Consider the following 23,147-nt stretch of genomic DNA (forward strand, 5'->3'; position numbering starts at 1 on the left):
AATAGAGGGGAAAATATGAAAGTTCTGGTAACATTTTAAATTTCATTTTCCCCTCTTTCTCCTTGGAGAATGGCAAAAGTAGTTAGATTTTACTGATTGAAGACAGCTCCACAGAAAGCTAGAATGAAGAGCTGGAGAGTTGACTGGCTGTTCATAATTTCGCACAGTTGTCTCCTCTTCAAGAGATTTCAGATCAACTATTTCAAATGGGTTTCAGTGTCTAGAAGATGGTCTTCCAGACAGTGCCTAAGAAATCTTTAATTCTTAATGAAAGAAGTTTTAAATAAATTTTAAGGACTTTTTCTGGAATAAAAAGAAAAATATAATTAAAAGTTTAATTTTAGAATATTACAAACAAACCAGGAGTCTTGAAAATTTTAAAATAAGTTTTTTGAATTAATTATAAATAATCCTTATGGGGAAATGCTTTTGTTTTGATTTTTTTTAAAAAAATAAGAATTTAAGAATTGAACCTAGACAGAATTAGAAAAAAAAACTAATAATTAGAATTAAAATAGAAGAACACTTAAATTCAACTTACAAATATAGAATTAACAAAAATATTTAAATGTTAGATATTTTAAAGAATATTTTTTAACAATTGCCAGAGAAGTTAATTTTAAGTGCATATGTCTCTACAGATAGAATGTATTTCAAAATATTTTGCTGATACTAAGATTGAAATTATGATGATTTATAGATAAAAGATGGAATATGTGAAAAGATCATTTGTTGTATTTTAAGAGAGAGTGATAATTTACTAAATTGTTTATATTTGTAGAAAAGGAAGAAAATGTGTCTATGGATTGTTTTCTTTTTCTAACTATATCCTTATTCTTTTCTTTCATTTCTAAACTTCTTTTGTTCAGACTGGAAGATAAACTCACCCAGTGACTTTTCAGATTTTCTATTCCAAAGGACTCAAATAACTTTAAGATGGTTAATAGGCAATTTAGAAATATGGTTTGAAAATGAGGCTTGCAAATTTAGTGTCCTTTAAAAAAAACTACCATGATTGTGAGCATGTTGGCTAATCCCTTTATCTTCCGGCACTCAAACCTATGGAAAAACATTATTCTGTAGACTTCTTGCAAAGATCAGTCATCCAATCTCTTATTCTTTCCTTATTTGGAGAGGTTCCAAGAAGTCAGTCCACTCACCATTTCCTCGGTCTTTCTGTAGTCATTGACTGCTTTTTTGAATACATCTTCAGTTCAGCATCCCTCCCCCAAATTCCCAGAATAGCTCTATTTCCAATTAAGGATTTTTTTTCCAGCTGTCTCAGTGAAAAGTTTAAAAATGCATGAGGAAAGAATTGGCATCTATTGGTGACTTCTCAAAAAGAAGCAAATAAGAAATGAACAATAACCATAGACTACTGAATGCTAATTTATTTTAGTGGTTACAGTGAGAATCTTAGATTTTTTTTTAGAAAGTAGTCATTCAGCTGCTTAACAATGTAACAGGCACTTTCTTTAAAAGGTTGGCACAAGTGTGGAAACACAGCAAATGGTATGCCAAGGAACAATCTCTGAGCTACTGCATGATGCCAAGTGCAATTAGTGAAGTAAGCTGCTGAACATATAATTACTAGGGGAGGGGGATTTCTGTTCAGGATGGATTTGCAAATTAGTCAAATGGTTACACTTGTGAGGAGAATGTGGAAAAACATGAATGAGATATTAACATATGCATTTACAAAATTACAAATCAAAGCTTTTTTAAAAAACAAAAAAATATGTTAATATTTCCCCATTGATTCCAGATAGTTTTCTGTGACATTTGCTTCTAAAATATGTAAAAAAAAAATAGCTTTGAAGAAGTAGAAAGGGGAAAGTTGGTCATTAATATTTAACTATAGGTGTTTGTTGTTTTGTCTTTGTTTTACCCAAGCATTAATTTCTTTTCTTAATTTATTATTTTTTGCTAAACAACAACAGATGCTCCATTTTGAGCACATATTTGTTTTTAATCATTATTTTCAACAAAATTAACTACAACACTGATATGTAAAAAAAAAAAAGCAGTTGCCAACTTTGCTACGTATAATTTCTTAAAGTTTCAGTTTTCAGTTCATTCCCAAGGGTAGAGTGATCAAATATGTCAGTGAAATTATATCATATAGATGTAGCTTAGTTGAGGTTAACCCTTAGAGAAAAACCAAGTCAGGAAACAGACTTCCCAAGGAGCTCTATTTTATTGATGCAGGTCATAATAACATAATGCCACAAGGTTCCGTCTGAGGCCCAGTATTCTTCAATATCTTCATTAATGACTTAGATGAGGGAATAGAAGGGGAACTTACCAAATTTGCAGATGATACTAAGCTGGCAGGAATAGCTAACACCCAAGAAGATAGGCTCAAGATCCAGATGGATCTTGACAGATTAGAACACTGGGCCATATCTAACAAAATAAAATTCAATGTAGAGAAAAGTAAAGTCCTACATTTAGGCAAGGAAGACCAAAAGTACACATATAGACTGGGGGAAACTAAGCTCAATAGAAGTAACTGTGAGAGTCAGCAGTGTGCAACAGCAGTCAAAAAAGTGAATGCAATCCAAAGTTATATTAACAGATCTTGATACAATCAAGATCAAGGGAAGTACTAATACCACTCTATAAAGCGTTAGTAAGACCACACCTAGAGTACTGCATCCAGTTTTGTTCACCACATCATAAAAAAGATGCTCTAGAAAAAGTACAGAGAAGAACAACTAGGATGATTAGGACACTGGAGACTAAAACATACAAAGAACAGTTACAGGAACTGGACTTGGCTAGTCTAGTAAAGAAAAGGACCAGGAGAGACATGATAGCAGTCTTCCAATATTTGAGGGGCTACCACAGAGAGGAAAGGATCAAGCTATTTTCTAAAATGCCTGTAGGCCAGACAAGGAATAATGGATTTTCTAAAGTGCCTGTAGGCCAGACAAGGAATAATGGATGGAAACTGAGCAAGGAGAGATTTAACCTGGAAATAAGGAGAAACTTTCTGACAGTGAGAACAATCAACCAATGGAACAACTTGCCCTTGGAAGTTGTGAGAGCACCATCACTTGAGACTTCCAAGAAGAGATTGGACTGCCATTTGCCAGAAATGGTGTAGGGTCTCCCGCTTGGACAGGGGTTGGACTAGATGACCTACAAGGTTCCTTCCAACTGTGATTATCTGTTATCTGTTAATCTTGAAATCCTGACAGAGACTTTCTCTTCTATAACCAAAGAGAATCAAGGAAGATGTCTCTTGAGTTTCTTTTTCATTCTCTACCAGTAAATACCACTTCTGGTATTTACCTATCTTTATCTTAACAATTTATATTGTTTTATTTGTTTCCTAGTATGATTTGATGCTTATTAGTAACCTATGACTATCACTAAGTGTTGTATCTTATGATTCTTGATGAATGTATTTTTTTCCTTTGTGTACACTGAGAGCATATGCACCAAAGACAAATTCCTCGTGTGTCCAAACATACTTGGCAAATAAAGAATTCTATTCTAGTCTAGTCTAGTCTAGTCTAGTCTAGTCTACCTAATGGCTTCTGAAGGTCTTCTACAAGGCCATCTCCATACAGAATACACAATTGGTCTGATTTCTTTACCTAAGCATAATATCAGCAAAATCAAAGAAGCTTAGTACATTATAGATAGACATAGGATTGTAAGGATAGCTTCTTAATTTTATAACAGGCATTAATTGAAAGTGTCTCGTCTTATTTACCTTAAAAAAGAAAACTGAGCAGTTACCTAGTTTAGTTCTGTCGGAGTATATTCAAAATATCATTATGCTAATGTTTTGGGAACAGAAACTGCTTTTAAGATTATTCTTAGAAAAATCTGAGACCAGAGCTTTTGGACCAGAGCTAGATATTTCCTTGTCCAACTTCAGGATTAGGAAACTGATCATAATTAGGTTTGAAAGGATGACTGTGAAATTTCATGAGCAATTAAATATGTGATTAGCTGATTAATTATATATGTAAATGTGCATGAGTTTAAAAGGTTGTAAAAAGTTGACATGTCTTTAATATTTTGTATTGCTGCTTTACTTAATGTCACTGTGCATGCCATTTATTAATTTAAAAAAACACAAATTATTTTTGGATGTAGTCTATAAAGCAGGACTATACAACCAGTATCTAGTTATACTGTAGATATTTCAGGCAATAATGGACATAAAGTAGCTCTTAAAAATCAAGTATTAAAATGGAACTTGGATGGTTATTGCTAATTATTACTTAATCTGTTTTGTTCTTTAATGCATATCTTGACCTTTGAAATAGCCAAGTTTTCCTGATTCACCCAGACAAACCTTTACCCCATTTGCCCCTCCCACAGACTAGGATATCAATGAAATCATATATTCTAATTTTATGGAGGCTGCATATGTGCAGCTATTTTTCTCAGATGGTGGTCACAAAGAATATTTATATAATAATGTGCCCTTCACCTAATTACAACCACTCACAAATAATTTCTCAAGTTTTTTTTTGTTGTTTCTGTCTGCTGATGCAATACTTCATAAGTATTTTAAAATTGACACATTGTTAGGAATATAAGTCACCTAAAAGCTATTTGGGTTGGAAATATATAAACCAGGATAAACATTTTAATACTGCCTCTTTAAAGGAATGCTAAAAAATGGTAATTGGGTGTGATTTCTCAAATGGCCATAAGATGGAGCCAGAAAGCTAGGTTTTTTAGTTTTAGTCTTAGTCTCAGCAGAGGTCTCAGCGAGTCTCTCTTTTCTTCTGTTGGAGAGTATTGCCGTTCCTCATAATTGACTGCTATTTTGGATTTGATGTAAGTCTGTTACTGAACTGTTTTTTGACACTGGACTTTGTTATTGGATTATTCCTGGACTGAAAACTGACTGATTTAACCTGTGAATGACTTTGGACTGCTTGTTTTGAACTTTGCTTAAACCTTTCTGGAAGTAAAAACCTACATTTACAGTACAGTGTATCTGTGTGCTCTGTGTGTATTATTCAAACACTTCTCTCAAATACATCTCCCTGTATGTGCTCATTCTCCTAATGGGGAATTACCTCAACACTGGTTATGAGCCAAGGCCATACCAGGCTCAGATAACTGAGAGTTGGTGTGAATACACAGTACTGTATACAGACAGCTATTTACTGTTTAATTGTGGGTTACTAACCTGGTAAAGATGGCACAAGACACTTCAACAAGTCTATCACTGGTTATCCGGTTGGATGGAACAAACTATGTTTCCTGGTCTATAAAGTGCAGTCTACTTCTGTGTAGAGAAGGTTTATGGAATGTAGTTCAAAATCTACCAGATGTAAATGCTTGGGATCCAGCTAATGAGGACAATGCCAAGAAGCTTGCTGACTTTAAACAGAACAATGAACAAGCTCTTTGTATAATTGGACTAACATTGAGTGACCAGCAGCTAGTCCATATTCATGGAGAAGAGTCTGCTGCTAAGTGTTTGGAGAATTTGAAGAGGATTTATGTTCGTGACAGTGTATGCATACATACATCTTACACGTAAACTGTTTAGAGCATGTCTTCTGAAAGGTGGAGACATGTTAGCTCATTTGAACTTAATGAAAAGAACTTTTCAAGAGCTACATGAAAAGGAACTGATATTTTCAGAGCTGCATCAAGTTTACATCATTCTTTCCTCATTGGATGAAAGTTATAACGATTACGTATCTTCACTGGAAGTCCTGCCCAGAGATAAACTGACATTGACTGACATAACCAGAAGGTTGTTAGAAGAAGCAAGAAGATGGCTGGATAGGGACCAACTGAGGAAGGAACAACCACAAGAAGAGAATTTTTCTTCGACTGCCTATACTGTTAGGAAATGTTTTTCTTGTGGGGCTAGGGGACATATAGCTAGATTCTGTAAGAAGGGAAAACAACAGAATACTGGCAAACACCAGAAGGCCAAGAAGAATGTTAGTTTAGCTATGTCTAGCAATTCAACTGTAAACCATGATTTGTGGGTTGTTGATTGTGGAACATTGCAATACATTACTAAAGATGGAAAAAGGTTTGTAAAGATGTCTACGAGTAAGCAACATGTATCATTGGCAAATGGATGGAAGATTAAAGCATCAGGTGAAGGTACTGCATATTGTTCTTGTATAAACAAACATTTAACTATGTTATATGTACCTAAACTGAAATTTAATTTGCTATCAGTAAGGGCGTTAGTTAATCTTGGTTATGTAGTAACCTTTAGGGAAGATAACTGTATAATAGAGAACGAGGGTAAAAGTGTTACTGCTACTTTAAAGAATGATTTATGTATGATACATGGTGACCAGTTGCAGATGGCTAACTCAGTTTATAATAATGTTAAGCCACATGATGAATGTATACATTTACTGCATAGACGTCTGGGGCACATTAATTTCAAAATGCTCAAACGAACTGTTGAATTGTCAGAGGGAATAAAATTGAAACCCTGTAACAAGTAGTAAATTTAAAGTAGTAAATTTAAACTGTAATGCTTGTAGTAAGGAGAAGTGTAAGGTTATTCCTGCAAACAGACTTAATGGGTTTAAGACCAAAGAACCTTTAGAGGTTGTGTTTGCTGACATAATTGGTTCTAAAAAAACAAGTTTAGGAGGTGCCTGCTATATTTTGAGTATTATGGACCATTACTCACGATATGGTTTCTGCTATCTTATGAAAAACAAAACAAAAACATAGCAACATTTCTTTCACTGGCTAAGGTTTACTGAGAAAAAAAAAGAAAAGTAAAGTAATTACTTTAGTTACTGATAATAGGACTGAATTCATTAATAAAAGATTCCAAACAATGCTGAAATTGGCTGGTGTTGAGCATAAATGTTGTGCACCTTACAGACCACAACATAACTCATTTGTAGAATGAAGAGGGCAAACATGACAAGCCATGGCTTGCACTATGTTATCTGATTCAGGTTTACCTGAAACACTGTGGGGTGAGGCCATAATATGTAGCAACCATGTTTTAAACAATGTAGTTAATACAACAACTGGAAATTTGCCATTGACTCATTAGCATGGCAGAAAGCCAAATTTAAGTTACCTACACACATTTGGAGCTCCAGCATTGGTGCATATTTCCTCACAAGTAAGTCTGAAAGGGCAACATAGAGCTAAGAAGTTATTTTTCGTAGGTTATGAGGCCAACCATAGATTGTTTAGATCCTGAGATCAAGGCACAGCTCATGTTTATTGTAGTGCTAGTGCAAAATTTCTTGAGCATGTTGGGTGGGATAAACTGGAACAGGAATACAGCAATGATATTATTATTGACACCCAAATAGTCCCTAATGATAAAATAAGTAAACCAAGAACAGCCATTAAAGAAAAAGAACAGGAGGAAGTAGTAGAACAGGCACAGGAGGAGATAGAAGAACAGAAGCAGGTAGCACAGGTGAGTCCACCAGTAAGCCCTCTATTACCAGAACGTACAACCTGAGTAACACAACCACATGATAGATATCAGGCTAGTGTTGTATGCCAAGTGAATACAGGTCTAAGTAATTATAATAAACTAAAACTGTATCCTGCTAAGGATCAGACTGCTTGACAGAAAGCAATGTATAAGGAACTGGAATCATTAAAAAGACTGGAGGTATACGAAAATGTCAGGTTACCACCAGGTAAACATGCCATAGGATGTAAATGGATATATAAGCTAAAAATAGGTGTGGATGGGACTGTTACCCATAAAGCCAGGTTAGTAGTAGAAGGGTTCAATCAGACAGCAAATGACTATGATGAGGTGTTTGCACCTAGTCTGAATGCTACTACATTAAGGGCAGTGTTAGTGTAGGCAGTTAAGGAGAAAATCATTTGTAAATCATTGTAAATCATTGTAATTGTTGTAAATCATTTGGATGTAGAGACGGCACATCTGCATGCACCGTTGCAACACACTATATATTTAAAGAAACCATTAGGTATCAAAAATGATAATACTGATAATAATGATTGCTGGAGATTGAAAAAGAGTCTTTATGGTTTGAAGCAATCAGGATATGAGTGGAACCAGTGTATAGTTAAAGAATTAACTAAGATAGGTTTTGTAGCTTGCATGGCTGATCCATGTTTGTTTAAAAGAGAAAGAAATGGTGTAATTTCATTGTTGTTATTATTTACTGATGACATAGCGTTAATCACCAAAACTGAACAAGAAGCTACTGAAATAATTTCACTATTGGAAAAGAAATTTAAGATAAAACAGTTAGGAGAACTCAAACATTATCTTGGTTTAAAGATAGATAAAACTAGGGGAGGATACAAAATCTCACAGGCAGATAAAATTAATCAATTTCTAAAAAGTTTTAAAATGGAACTTTGTAAACTGGCTAAAACACCAGGAGTTTAGCCCTAGTGATGTTCAAAATCCTATTTTTGATAAGAACATTTATCAGTCCTTGATTGGTAGTTTACCTTATCTCAGTAATTGGTCAAGGCCAGATATAGGATACAGTGTTAACCAATTATCTAGATTTAACGCTGAGATGACTAAAAGGCACTGGCAAGCTGCTAAACGTGTGTTAAGATATCTAAAACAAACAATGCATTATGCATTGTATTTGGAGCCTAAAGATGAACTGAGTTTAACTGCATATGCTGATGCAAGTTTTGCTACAGACATAATACACAACAATCTACATTGGGAACTGTTGTATTATTGGGAAAAGCATTGATTGGATGGAGGTCTATTAGACAGAAACATCTAAGTTTGTCAACAATGGAGGCTGAATTCTCATGTTTGTCTTTACTATGTATAGATTTAGTTTTGTATAAACAATTATTGATTGATATGGGAATTAATGTAACAGATTCTTTTGTAATTTATGAAGACAACCAATCAGCAATACAGATGGCTTCAAATATTGTTGTTAGGGCAAGAACTAAACACACAGATTTAAGATATTTAAATGTGAGACAATGTGTACAAAATAAAATGATTAAGCTAGAATACTATATGTTAGGAAATAAAATAGCAGATCATTTTACAAAGGCCGATGGCTCTATAAAGCATAAAGCTTCCTGTGAAGATTATGGACTTAGAATGTAAGGTTGTATATATTGTCCTACCCCAAAGGGGAGAATGTTAGGAATATAAGTCACCTAACAGCTATTTGGATTGGAAATATATAAACCAAGATAAACATTTTATTACTGCCTCTTTAAGGGAATGCTTAAAAATGGTAATTGGGTGTGATTTCTCAAACAGCCATAAGATGGAGCCAGAGACCTGGGTTGTTTAGTTTTAGTCTTAGTTTCAGAAGAAGTCGCAGTGAGTTTCTGTTTCCTTCTGTTGGAGAGTATTGCTGTTCCTCATAATTGACTGCTATTTTGGATTTGATGTAAGTCTGTTACTGAACTGTTTTTTGACACTGGACTTTGTTATTGGATTATCCCTGGACTGAAAACTGACTGATTTAACCTGTGAATGACTTTGGACTGCTTGTTTTGAACTTTGCTTAAACCTTTCTGGAAGTAAAAACCTACATTTACTGTACAGTGTATCTGTGTGCTGTGTGTATATTATTATAACACTTCTCTCAAATACATCTCCCTGTATGCGCTCATTCTCCTAATGGGGAATTACCTCAACACACATGGAAGATATTGCAATCATTATCTCCCCATACATTTACACCAAGAGATAAACTACTCTCTCTATAATAAAGAAAGTGTAGATATTGGCAAATTATACGCTGTATAATAATGTAATATCCAGTGTAATATCCAGTGTAATCTCCATCATGTTATCATCTCCAGCTGAAATCAATACTAGCCATATCATTACAACTATATTTTATATGGTTCACCTCTATATTTTATATTTTCATGAAAATCTGAATTCTTAGGCACACATTTTCCAAACAGATGCATTTTACTATATACTTTTTTGGAGGTTTGAACAACTATGTCATAAAATTCGGAAACTCATCTTTTCAAAGATTAATCATTAGATTTGCATACTGTAAATGCAGTAATATATATATTTTGAGTATCCAAATCCAAAATAAAAGCCTCCCCCATCAGTGAAGAAATCCAGCAAGGAATCATACCCAGAGAAAAATCATCCAGATGCCCCAAGCTTTATGGTCTCCCCAAAATACACAAAGAAGGAACCCCACTCAGACCAATAGTCAGCTCCATAGGCTCACCTCTACAAAACCTGGCCAAATTTCTTGCCAAACAACTACAACCCTATGCAGAATCCATCAACTCACACGTAAGAAACTCATTCCAGTTCATCGAGATCATAAAGAAACAAAACTTACAACCTAGCGACCTACTAGTAAGCTTCGATGTCACATCCCTCTTCACCCAAGTGCCAATAAAAGAAGCCTTGACAGCCATCCAAAACAAACACAACCCCCAAGCACATCCTAGATCTAACCAACCACTGCCTATCCAATACTTACTTCACCTACAATGGACAAAAATACAAACAAATAGAAGGAGCACCTATGGGATCACCCCTCTCACCTGTCATCGCAAACCTCTACATGGAACACTTTGAAACACAAGCTCTAGAAAAATACGACCACAAACCCAAACTCTGGCTCAGATACGTAGATGACACCTTCATAATCTGGCCACACGGGAAAGAAAAACTGAACAACTTCCTCACATACCTCAACAGTCTACACCCCAAAATACAATTCACCATGGAAACAGAAGCCAACAATCAACTTCCTTCCTAGATGTCTTGGTATACAAAAGATCCGATGGCTCCCTAGGACACACCATCTACCAGAAGAAAACACATACTAACCGCTATCTACATGCACTCTCACACCACCACCCAGCACAGATCAATTCCGTAGCCAAGACACTCATCTCCAGAACAAAATGCTTAGCCGATGAACAACACCAAAAACCGAACTACACACTCTCACCAACGTACTTACAGCCAATGGATTCCAAAGAAAGAAGATTACCCACCTAATCCAAAAAGAAGCCCCAACCAAAATCCAAGACAGAGAACAAGAAAACGGAAAAGCCCTCCTCCCATATATAAAAGGCACTACAGACAAAATTAGCAAGATCCTCCAAAAACACAACATCAAAACAGCATTCTGCACAAACAAAAAAATATCCACCATCCTAAGAAACCCCAAAGACAAAATCGAATTAGAAAACCAAGGAGTATACGAAATCCCTGCACAGCCTGCCCTAACACATACATTGGACAAACTAACAGAAGAATAAGCGCACGCATTGAAGAACATAAGAACTCAATCAAAAAGAAGAAACGACCTCTTCCCTGGTCCAACACCTCAAAGCCACAGGACATGAAATTGATTTTAAAAATACCAGAACTATCGCCAAAACCGAACACTTCAACAGCAGAATAATCAGAGAAGCCATAGAGATAGAAAACGCCCACACAGCATGAACAAACGAGATGACACCTCCCGCCTTCCAGCCATTTGGAAACCCGCCCTCATGAACAGACAGTACCTAACATGAAGAAGGACACTGGACCCACACCCATGAGAGCCACACAAGATGCCACCACCACACTTCCATGTAGAAAACAGACTCCCACCCATTCAGAAAATGAGAAAGCGACCATGGACCAGAAGCTGCACTGCAGCTGCATCACTACCCACTTCAAACCCCTCTGAGCCATACATGAAGCAAACCGACACCCACTATGAAGATGCAGCAGGACCACGAACTAGAAGCCAAACAGCAAGATCACAACTCTCCAGCTCAAATCCCCAGCAACTAAAACTAACCTGAGCACAACCAAGCCCCCTCCTGAACAGAACACGCCTCCAACCAATCAGAACACGGCTAACCCCCAACCAATCAGAACACAGCCAAACCCCTACCAATGAGAACACACCCCACCCAATCAGAACACAGCCAAGCCCCACCCAATCAAGTTCCACCCCCACTGGCAGTTAAAAGGAGGAAGCAGCTGCAATCTCCATTACTCTGAGAAGCACAGAGCTGGAGACAGAAGCCTGAAGATGATGAATGAGACTTCATCGAAACGTTGCCTAGATACTTCAAATCTTACGCGGAGAAAACCCGAACAACCAAAGATATATATATATATATATATATATATATATATATATATATATATATATATATATATATATATATATATATATATATATATATATATATATAAAAATTATATGTATGTATGGTATTCAGCTTTGTTGTGTATTTTCCCGTCATTATAGTTGTGCTTTTAAAGTTGTAGCAACGTTTTGGCAGAATCTTATCTGCCATCATCAGGCTTCTGTATAGTGTTCGAATCTGCCGAAACATTGCTACAACTTTAAAAGCACAACTATAATGACGTGGGAAAATACCCAGACAAAGCTGAATACCTTACATATAAATACACACGAAAACTTAAGAAAAGATATATATATATATATATATTTACAAAAATATCTCTACTTAAATCCCATTATGCCCCAGATAAAGGACAGAAAAATTCAAAAAAATCCATAATTCTTTTTTAAAAACTAATAATTGAGCATTTTGTTAAATCTAACTTTTTATCTACCTATTATCCAATGGACAAAAAAATAAACTACATTAAGAAACACACTTCCTTAAGTATGAAAGAGATCAAAGCAATATTCTGTGGCTTGTCATATAAAAGTCAGCTGCTTGGACCAGATTTGAAGAATGAGACATTTTCGCTCCTTGAAGAGAAACTGGGTTAGACTAGAAATGTATCAAACCCTGTCCCTGATCTATTAGAAGAGACTTCCTGTAGAGGAAATGATATCTCCACCTGATTAATGGTCTCCTGTTATTCAAATTAAATCTTTTTAGAGTCAGTGTGCATGAAAGCAACAATAAATCTATATGAAAGAAATCACCTAGAAAGCTGTTATAAATAGTAACACCTGCAGTAGAAATACACGCAGTCCCTGGGTTAAGTATATCAGATGTAAGGACAAACCCTAGATACAAATTGATTGTCTATTGTTAAAAATAGTGGATAGTGTTCTCCTTCCTTAAGCCAATGAATCACCGAAGACATGCAATGCTGTCAGAAACCACTGAAATCATAGTTCTTTTTTTAATATACAGCATGCTTTTATTAGTTTTCAGTGATTCCTGAAAGTATTACATGGCTCTAGGAAGCAAAACATGGTCTGCCATTTTCAATAATATGCAGGCCATTTGTATGGATGAGTTTTAACTGACATAGAAATTCAAGTTAAAGACAGAATTAGTAATGGAACTCACTCTTAACCCAGGGAGTACCGGTACGATATAACAAAATCAGTAACAGGGAAGGTTTTATACCACTAGTACTTGTTAAGATCAGTAGGCTTAAAGTTAAAATGTAAACTCTGTCACTTTAAAAAGACAATCCCAACCTCTGGAAACCTTTCCCTCTCATCTCCAAAACAAAAATACAAGCCATTTGAATAATTTCTGTACATAAAAAGAAACTTCTCAGCCACTTATCAATTATCCTGATTCCTACTTCAAATATCAGAAACCATCAGCCATCTATTATTTCCAAATCTTAAAAAAAAGGAGGAAGTAGTAATAATACAAAGCAAAGCATCTTTAAATATTCCTTTGATAATTTAATAGGCAACTAGATATATAAATCAAACAAATAATATTGTTTTCTCTTTAAAAGGAACATTTGATATGGACGGACTTTTTTCTGCCTAAATATAAGGTGTGAAGGGGATAAGTGGCAATGAAAGGGGATAAGTGGCAATGAAACATGAAATGGAAAAAAGTACAGCTGTAGCTTCAAGTTGCATTCTGAGCCTTGTACCCTTGTTTGCAGGCCTTCACTTACTTCGGATACCAGATACATAATAGTTAGATTTATAGTCCACTTAATTTTCAAGGTGAGTAGTTACAAAAGAAGATTGAGCATATTCCTTGACAGACAGAATTGTTAGGGCACTTACCAATGAACTGTGGCATTGAAAAGTAATACTCGTATCATCTGAGTTGACAAGAACAAATACTGTATTTTTTTTTTTTTTGGATTAAAATGAAACATTTGGGAATAGTTTTCATCCCACATTTACTTTAATTTGTACACTTAAATGGCTATTTTATTACTAATTGGTTTTGTTCCAATTAATATCATACTTTAACGTGATGGGATGATAACATGGATTAAAAAGAAGATATATATTGGGATTACCACATTGGGACTGCAAAAATCTTAACTGCTCCAGTTCTGGAAGCCCTATTCTATGTATTATCTAGATCTTAGCTCCTTACAAAGTTTTAACTAATTATCTCAATTGACATGTCAGTCTTAAAAAAAAATGCTAAACCTTGTTATGCTGTGCCTGGATTGCAAGGCAATCTGGAGCAGGGCTGTCATACTTGCGACCCATGGGCCATGCCCATGCCCAGTTTAGAGAAGGGGGGGGAGTCACAATATGTCACATGATGATACCATGACAATGTGAGTTTGCCACTTAGAAAGCCCATTTCTAAAGAAATGGGGTGCTCTCATTTTACATGAGTATATGAAAATGACAATAGCCATTATGATCAGATTGTTTAATTGGTATACATAAAACAGAATTCTGAGTGTAACTACTGCTAGCTCTGTATTAGTAGCTTGTTTTAGTACCACATATATTTAAATTAAAGCTGCAATGGAAATTTACAACAGAAGCATACCATCAAAGCTGCAAGAATAAGAAGATACAGTTGATATACTAGCATAAATTTTCAGACTTTAGAGAGCAACCCAGAGATCCCCTGGAACAAACCTGACATTCTGTTTGATGGATGCCCTAAATGGCTCATCCCTACTGTCTCACAAGGCATCATGTTTAAGTCTCCAACTTACGTCATTATCTGAGTTTCTATGCCTGGCTCCACTAGGGAACCATCCACAAAGAGCGGTGCTGATGTGAAGCCATATTTATTCCAGGTCCTTCCTTCATCGAAACTCACCCTGAGATTGAAAGAGATGAATACACATGAAAATGTTTCACTGGAGCCATTTCCAAGGTAATTAAATGTCTTTGGCTGATGAGAGAGAGAAAAAGAAAAAATAGTTGGATTTATAAATAGGCAACAATCTTCACAATCTTCCATATTATTAATATTCTGGTTCAACATGCTTTCTAGTGGTAATAGACCACAATGATTAAATTAAGTAAGTGACAGGTGTGTTTGAGTAAAATGATTGTTCTGATTAGAAGAAAATGGAAGATTGTATAAAATAACCTGCAGTGAATTATTGTCTTTCCTGCTTGGGGAAGATTCAGGCCATTCAGGTCTGGAGATATTTAAATTCAACTATACTACTTTTTAGAGAGACCATGAAAAATTCTTATGCAAAACAAACATTGTATTAAACACAAACAAGAACTTTAATGAGTGCAAATTTCAGTGGTCCCATAAAATAAGCATTTTCATATTTGTAACCCTAAATAAAATATGTATCAAAATGATTGACTAGTGCTACAGTGTCTGATGATTATTACACGTTTGTAATATCTTTAAACGGGAATTTTTTAATTCTGAATTATAAACCACCCAGTGTCATTGATTGAGATGGGTAACCAAAGAAAATGCAGGCACTCTGCATGAATGAATAAATGAATGAATGAATGAATGAATGAATGAATTAATTAATTAATTAATTCATGTAGATATTCTTATTATGTGAGATCTATTCAAATAATGCCCAAATCTCATGAGATTGAAGCAGGAACAATGCCCGTTACTTTTTTTTTTTACATTCCTGGATATGATCTTAAATATGGAATCTTTGAGATGAAGAAATCTCATAGATTTAACTATATTGTGATGTTGCTTATATATTACCATTTCATTATGAAAGTTTCTACAATGGTGATCAAATAAAAAAACAAATTCAGCTTTGATCCAATACACAGTTTATTTAAGAAGTTGGAAAAAATTTTCCACTGAATAAAAGATGCTTTTGACACTGTTCTTTATGAAATCTGATCTGCACCTCATTAACTAATCTATACACTGAAACTTAAATCTTTTATGCTTCAGAAATGTCCTGATGCAATTCTTTGTTTAAAATGCATTTTAAAATAAATAAAAAAATAAAAATGTTATGCTATCCAGAACAATGGGAAACAAATGTTGAGTTTGTTTGATATGTCTTTTTATTTTATTTTTTACCTCACAATGCAGACTTAATTTCATCTGTAGCTAACTGTTCACTAGCTTAAATAAAATGTTCACTTGTCAGCCACAGCCCCATTCATCAATCCAGAACATGTGAAAAAAAGTCAACAACTAGGTAGCAATAATCAAATCCTATCCTATTAGGCCTTGGAAAGTTATACAAATAATCCATTTGAAATCCAAAAAGCTTAATGAGGGAGACATATAATAACCAGCCAAACTTAATGAGCTTCCTACATTCCCATTTCCAGCCATATGTGGCTGTATGATGATGAAAAATACTCTGATTTTTCAAAGTCCTACAAGTAAGGAAATTTGGATTTTTATCAGTTTTGCTGATAATTATGTTCTATTATCTTTTGTCCATTATCTGAGTGTTTTCAGAAGAAAATGAGATGGAGATAAAATAGATTCTGTCTCCCTCTCCTTCCCTCTCCCCATCCCTCATCTATCTATCTCATATAGGCATCCATTTGTGAAATTGTGCATCTCCTTTCATTTCTTTCTCTCTGTACTCTTTATTCTGTATTAGTTCCTATTAGTTTTATGTTCTTTTAAAAACTTTTAATAAATTGTATATAAACCAAGAAATGTGCATCTTAATTAAATGCTGATGAGAAATAAGGTCTGGTTTTTTAAAGATACTGAATTATGGTCTTCAGCGGAATCTTATAGAATGACAATAGAATCTGATGTAATATTGACTGATTTTTAGCATTGATGTTTGTCTGAAAACAGGCTTTTTGAACAACACAAAATGCTATGTCAATTAAAAAATACAAGATATGAATAAAATGTTTACAAAGCATGAATCAGTAGATCAAAATAAAATGAAAAAACAAAAGTGCTATAATATCACTTTTTCCTGTAAGAAATCATTTAATTAATAAACTGTTTCTCAACTTTTTACATATACACTGTCTCATCAAGATTATTTTAATTCTCACATATATTGTTGAGAATATCAACTCTTGAAAGTTAGCCAATTGACCACATAATCTTCTTCATTAAAAAAATCAGGAGTTGCAATATCTACAAGAAGCAAACCATAACATCAAGTAAATTTATTAAACAGCAGTGCTAATTGAACATATTGAAATTCCATTTCATCACCATAGCAAAGATAATCCTACTTCTTCAGCTGAACTAAATAATGTTTTCTTAGTTAGATTTATTCATGAGATGCATTGCTGCCTTATAATTTCTACCAATGACATGTGTTCATTCCATAATCAATGTGGACTCCACTCCTGGTCCTGAATATTAGCTTCATTAACTCAATATGATTTATTTCTGTTTTGAATTTTTGTTGTTATTGTTGTTACTGACATTTTAAAAATTGTGCTGGGAATCTTTTAAAAGACAGAATATAATTCAAGTAAAAAAAATTCAAATACACAAGAAGGATTTTAAGTTGAGTATTGGATGAGAATGTGATCTTTGCATTTTGCTTTACTTGATTTAACATGTAGGTGGATTTCTATTCTGCTCACTGTTTTCCACATTCCCTTGGTTCAGAAAGGCTGTTCATAAAAACTGTGATATGTAATAGAATGAAATAATAAGATGGCCTTAAGCAAGTCATCATAATTTGTCCTTCTGCTAGTTTCCCTTTCTTACAATCAGTTGTGGCATTTAAATAAAATGTGATGCTGTGGAATAAAGGGTAGACTTACTGAACAAAATATGACAAACCTGTTTTAGTCATAGATATATATTTGTATATATTCATACTGAATATATTATTATTCCATGTATCATAAAAATGGTGGTTATGAAATTAAATGGAATGAAATCTGAAAAGTAATCTAAAAGTAGAGATAATGGCATCTTCTGTTCAATCATTTCTGACTCTAACGTGCAGTGATCTTCTCCATTTCTTAGCCGAGGAAGCCAGCATCGTCCAAACACATTTTCTGTGATCAGGTGGAGAGCATGACTATACACCGAAGCACACAGAATGCTGTTGCCTCCTCACCAAAATAGCACCTATATATCTACTTGCATTTGCATGCTTTTGAACTGCTAGGCAAACAAGAGCTGAGGCAATAACAGGAGGTCACCCTGTCTTGCAGCACTCAGGTTTCAAACCTGGACTTTCAGTTTTCCAGCTAACAAGTTCAGAGTCTTTAACTGCTGAGCCATCGTACTACCTTACTGCAAAGTAGGTGTTTTGTTGTAATGCTGCTTCTTGTCTAAGTCTATTCAAGACATTCCAGTATAATCTAATGATTATATACATACTGCTATGATTCTGATGGGAATTTGAAAATGGGATTGCTTGCTATTTTGCTTTCTGGTATTTTATAAATTTTTGCAGGTGTCTTTATCACCTACAATACCTTTGAGATAGATCAGGCATGAAAAACAAATATACTAATATTAACACCACCATTTTTATAGGGTTGTAGTAATGACAGAATCTTGCCAGTCTAAATGTGCCTCCCCTATACCTATCTTTATCTATAAGCTGGTCAAGTAATTTGGGCCGATCAAGTCTACAACGTTTTCTCAAATTACATTTCTGCTTTGGACTCAAATTCCATTTAATTGAACCCTATGGCTTTTCCTCCTGTTCCACAAGGTTACTCCCAAAGCCCATTAGACTTTTCTATTTTATTTGCTTTACTAAACTCTTTGTAACCTCTGAAAAATGTTGAAAAAAAGAAAAGAAAAGAAGAATCCATCCAAGAAAGAAACATGGATACCTCTGAAAAATACACTGCAGAATTATATTTTTTTAATTATTGCTATCAGCAGTAAACAATCATCTAGATAAGACAGCAGAAAGATGCTTTTTCCACTAAAGAGCATAGTAAAAATGAAAAGAAACTCACCACAGATGTCGAATAGGCATTGATGTTTGTTTCATGGCCACAAGTGCTCCACCCCAATCAAGGAACCATACATTGTATTCTTCCTCAAAGATCTGCAAATGACAAAAGCCCAGTGTGAACTGTGCATTCCTTCCAAGAAATATGAAATAAATATATCACAGACAAAACTGTTTATTGAGCCTAGTGAAAAAATTACCTGTCTCCAGGAATTTCCACCATCCGAAGAAACAAACATGCCAATCTCAGTGTATGACAATTCTGTACCCACATTGCCTGAAATGCAAGATGTATACACTTTAGCTCCTATGTGGCTTCAGAAAAATGAAATAGTTCACCAGCAGAAAAACAATTGAAAAATTGTATCTAAAAATTTATATTGTGTTAATTTGGAGATATTGCAAAACTAGGATGGGATAAATAAAAGTAATGAGTAAACAAACAAATATAAACAAATACATTAAATGTAGAGCTATCTAACTGAAAGATATGTCTCATAGATCTATGTTTGCACTGAGTAATTCTAGGGTTTATTTGCAACAGGCCTACACTAGTCTTAAAAAGACTTGATTAATTTTTGGAACAAAGCACACCTTCAAAACTTTAACTTCATTTCTTTGTTAAACAGATCAAATGGACCTTTTATTTGGACCTCATTCATTCACACATTCCTGTTCCACCAATGATAAAATATAGAATATCCCTAGGTCTAGGTGGTCCTAACACCCACAGAACTTCAGTCTGATTAAATCGCAAATAATTTAGCTCTATCAAAACTTCAATTGGTTCCTATCTCAACCAGACACTGCAACAGAATATCAGCAATCTCTCCTAGCTGGCCAAAAGTTGAAACATATAACTGGGTATAATTAGTGTATAATTATACTGAACCCCAACTGATGACCTCACACAACAGTTTAATATAGATGTTGCATAAGAGGGGGGAAAGAATCAAGTTGCAATCTCTCCCTGCAACCAATGCCAAAACTGGCCTCTGAGGAATGAAGAGAACTACCATGAAAAAATAATCTCTTTTCTCAACCCCAAAATGAGCCTTAAATGATGCGTGGTCAATTGTATCAAAATTTGCTGTATCAAAGATCACAAGAGTGAGAAACCAACTCTATCCCAACTCTACCATTGGTTATTTAGAAACATGATCAAGCTGTATCTGTCCTGGACTGAAACTAGTTAAAATAATCTGCTTCCACTTTCTCAGAAAATAAGAAAAAAAACAAAAAGAACCAAGGAAAACATCTGCAATTCAATTTAAATAAAGTTTCCTAAATTACATATCTGATGGAGAAATCAATTTTGGAAGTTATTATTTCACCATAAGAAAAGATGGCTAAATGAAAACTAGCTTCTTCTGTTTTGTTTTATCTTAAAAATGAAAGGAAGATAAAGTCAACTCCCAACTTTTATCACTTCAGAGCAGGCAAAATCAATACACACTAATGAAAATGTTAATTGAGCACCTGACATTTAATGTTGGAAAATGAAGAATGAAGTCCCAGATGTACACATGGGAATGACACATTCCCACTAGTGAGTAAAAGGTACAGCCTGCCAACTTGCAAAGATACATAATATTGCCAAAAAAATAAAATCTGAAATTTAAGGGTCATGATTGATACAAAAAGACATAGGGAAAGTTTTTGATAGAAACTATTAAATTGCATCATTTCATTCTTGAATTGTTTTAATGAATAAACTTCAAAATTGTTACTTGCATAAGATTTCAGCAGAGTTATAATAGGGATTCTTATAATTCTTCTTCTAAATATACTAGAAAGTCAAGAAAATGTGGAACTCAAATTCCTGGGCTGCATATACACATTGCCTAGTCTTATATGTCCAAACCTAAAACTCTGCCACTGATGCAGATCATAACAACAGAAAGCCAGGAATATATTTAGCTTTCTCCCTTTCATTTCCCCTAGTATAGGTGGTTCTATGGACACCTTAGAGACCATGTATTTGAGATGCTTTTTATATTTGGATAATCATATCTCCAACTTACAAACTTACACACACATACACACAAACTGGTTCACATCTAACTTTCTTAAGAATGCCATTTTTAAATCTGTTATTTTTTTTAAAAAAAATAGGCCATTATAGTAAGCAGTAAGCAATTCATTCATTGTGAGTATAAATCTTTGGTATACCTCCACCAAACATGTTCTTATTTAGAGAGAAAATTGATGCCCAGTAAATAAGAGTTCTGTTAGGTGTATTCATTATGGATTTTATTACTAATTTAGTGATTGCTTAATAAAAAATATCACTAACCTTTTCCCTCTGGCATTCTTGAATAAAAAGACACTCTTATACTTTATAAATTATGCAAAGAGAAGCTTATTTATGGTGCATACCATGTATTTTATTTCAATAACTGTCTAAAACTGTCTGTACTGTCTATTCAGTTGAGTCTGCTGATAATTTTGATGGTGTTTTCAGGTATACAATTACTTTTGCATCCCAGTAAGAAATACCACACTGCACACAGAATGCAGACAATGGGCTTCCGGTGGCAGGACAGGGACGTCCAGAGGTGGAGAAGCCCAGCTGTGGCTTTCGAACACCTCTTCTCGCGTTTGGAGGGATCCCCAGTGGATACACGAAATCTGTAGAGCTTCGTGTCAGAATAGAGGACCCCCGGGTTGCTGTTTGGGGGAAGGCAACTCCCCAGCAACGAAGGAAGAGCCTCTGAGACCAGCGCGATTGAGCCAGCTGCCAGCTAATGGCGGCTCCAAAGTCCAGTCTGTCACTGAACTGATGAAGCAAAAAGTGACAGCCTGAAGGATCTGAGCAGAAAAGGTCAGAAGGACTACAAAAGCCATGAGAGAGATTGGTCTGACTCTCCCTGTTTCATTGTGAGTAACAGTGGGGGAAGCTGGAGACAAGCGGCTAGAAAAGCAGTTTGAAAAGTGAAAGGGGGATAAATGCGGATAGAGTGGCTCGACACTTAAAGTGAAAGTGTGGATTGCAGAGTTTGGAAGAAGATTGCTGAGGAGAGAAAAAGGCGGTGGGAAATTTAAGAAGCTCGGGAGTGGATTGCCATCTGGGATCAGCGCCTGAGAAGGCTAGAAGACTAGGAGAGGATTATAGCTGCGAAGGAGGGCAGAGCAAGCGGTAGAGAGCCAGATAACGACGCACTGACTTTTATATGCAAGGTCCTTTCCTTTTAGCATCATTGCCTACAAAACTGATTTCTAAAGTGATTGATCTGAGGCGGACACCCAAAGTGACTGTGGACTGACAATTGCTGGCAGAAGGGAAGAAGAAGAGGGAAGAAGAAGAAGGAAGAGACAGACAGAAGCCTGGCAAAGACTGATCGCTGAGCGCTGACAGCAATTAGTCAGCACTTCCTCCCCCTGCTCCCTTGGTGCGCCCAGGAGGAAAGACTATAAGACTAAAATGCCAGCCCCAACTCAGACTTGTTTTTCTATGGAACTAATCCCACAGATACGTGCCTAGTGATTCCCTAAAATTGAAAAGACCCTTTTCCTCCTGCACTCTTTCTCTCTCTCCCTTTCTCTTTGGTCTTTCCTTTTTTTCTATAATAGTTATAAATACAAGTATAAAGGCAAACTGCTTGTTATAGTTATTAGGGTTTACTGATTAGACTCTCTTGGATATATAAAAAATTTAAGGTCTGTTAAATAGGGTTGTCTCAGATGAAATGGAACCTTAAATATTAATATACATTATAGGACAAAGGTATATATAGAGTGAGAAATTCTAGAGTTGGTTGTTTGCTTTAAACAAGTTTGATTTGATATGGTAATGATTTATTAGGGGTAAAATACAATTAACTCTGGTATATGAACTTAATATAGAGAATAATACATAATACATAATATTTGATTACATTCTATTGTATAGCATCTATTGTATAGTATTGTATAGTATCTGATAACACTCTATTGAATTGGAATTTAACTTGCCTGAATGACAGATTGGGCCGAAGAAAGAGATCTAAAATAACTTGGTGTGTAAGCTTAGCAAATAGACTTGTAATCACACTTAAAGGGCTATTACATCGAATGGTGATTTGGGATAATATTCTTAACATTGTCCAATTGCAAAAACAAATCTTATCAGAGATGACTTCCACAACAACCACGGCCCTGAAAACGGGAAGGAAGAACACCCAGA

At 35.0% G+C, this 23,147-nt stretch overlaps 1 protein-coding gene across 1 annotated transcript in view; it reads right to left on the minus strand.

The window, feature by feature from the left end:
* SORCS3 (sortilin related VPS10 domain containing receptor 3) overlaps positions 1-23,147 on the minus strand; it is a 535,825-nt gene that overhangs the window by 101,720 nt on the left and 410,958 nt on the right. The window contains exons 12-14 of the mRNA XM_087932777.1: positions 19,183-19,259; positions 18,987-19,078; positions 14,828-14,935 (exon numbers count right to left, since the gene is read on the minus strand). Of these exons, the coding sequence (XP_087788903.1) occupies positions 14,828-14,935; positions 18,987-19,078; positions 19,183-19,259 (277 nt within the window). The remainder of the gene's footprint in view (positions 1-14,827; positions 14,936-18,986; positions 19,079-19,182; positions 19,260-23,147) is intronic.

Source organism: Pseudonaja textilis, chromosome 4, assembly GCF_049901715.1.
Source record: "Pseudonaja textilis isolate UNSWEBS1 chromosome 4, rPseTex1.2, whole genome shotgun sequence".
Lineage (NCBI taxonomy): Eukaryota > Metazoa > Chordata > Lepidosauria > Squamata > Elapidae > Pseudonaja > Pseudonaja textilis.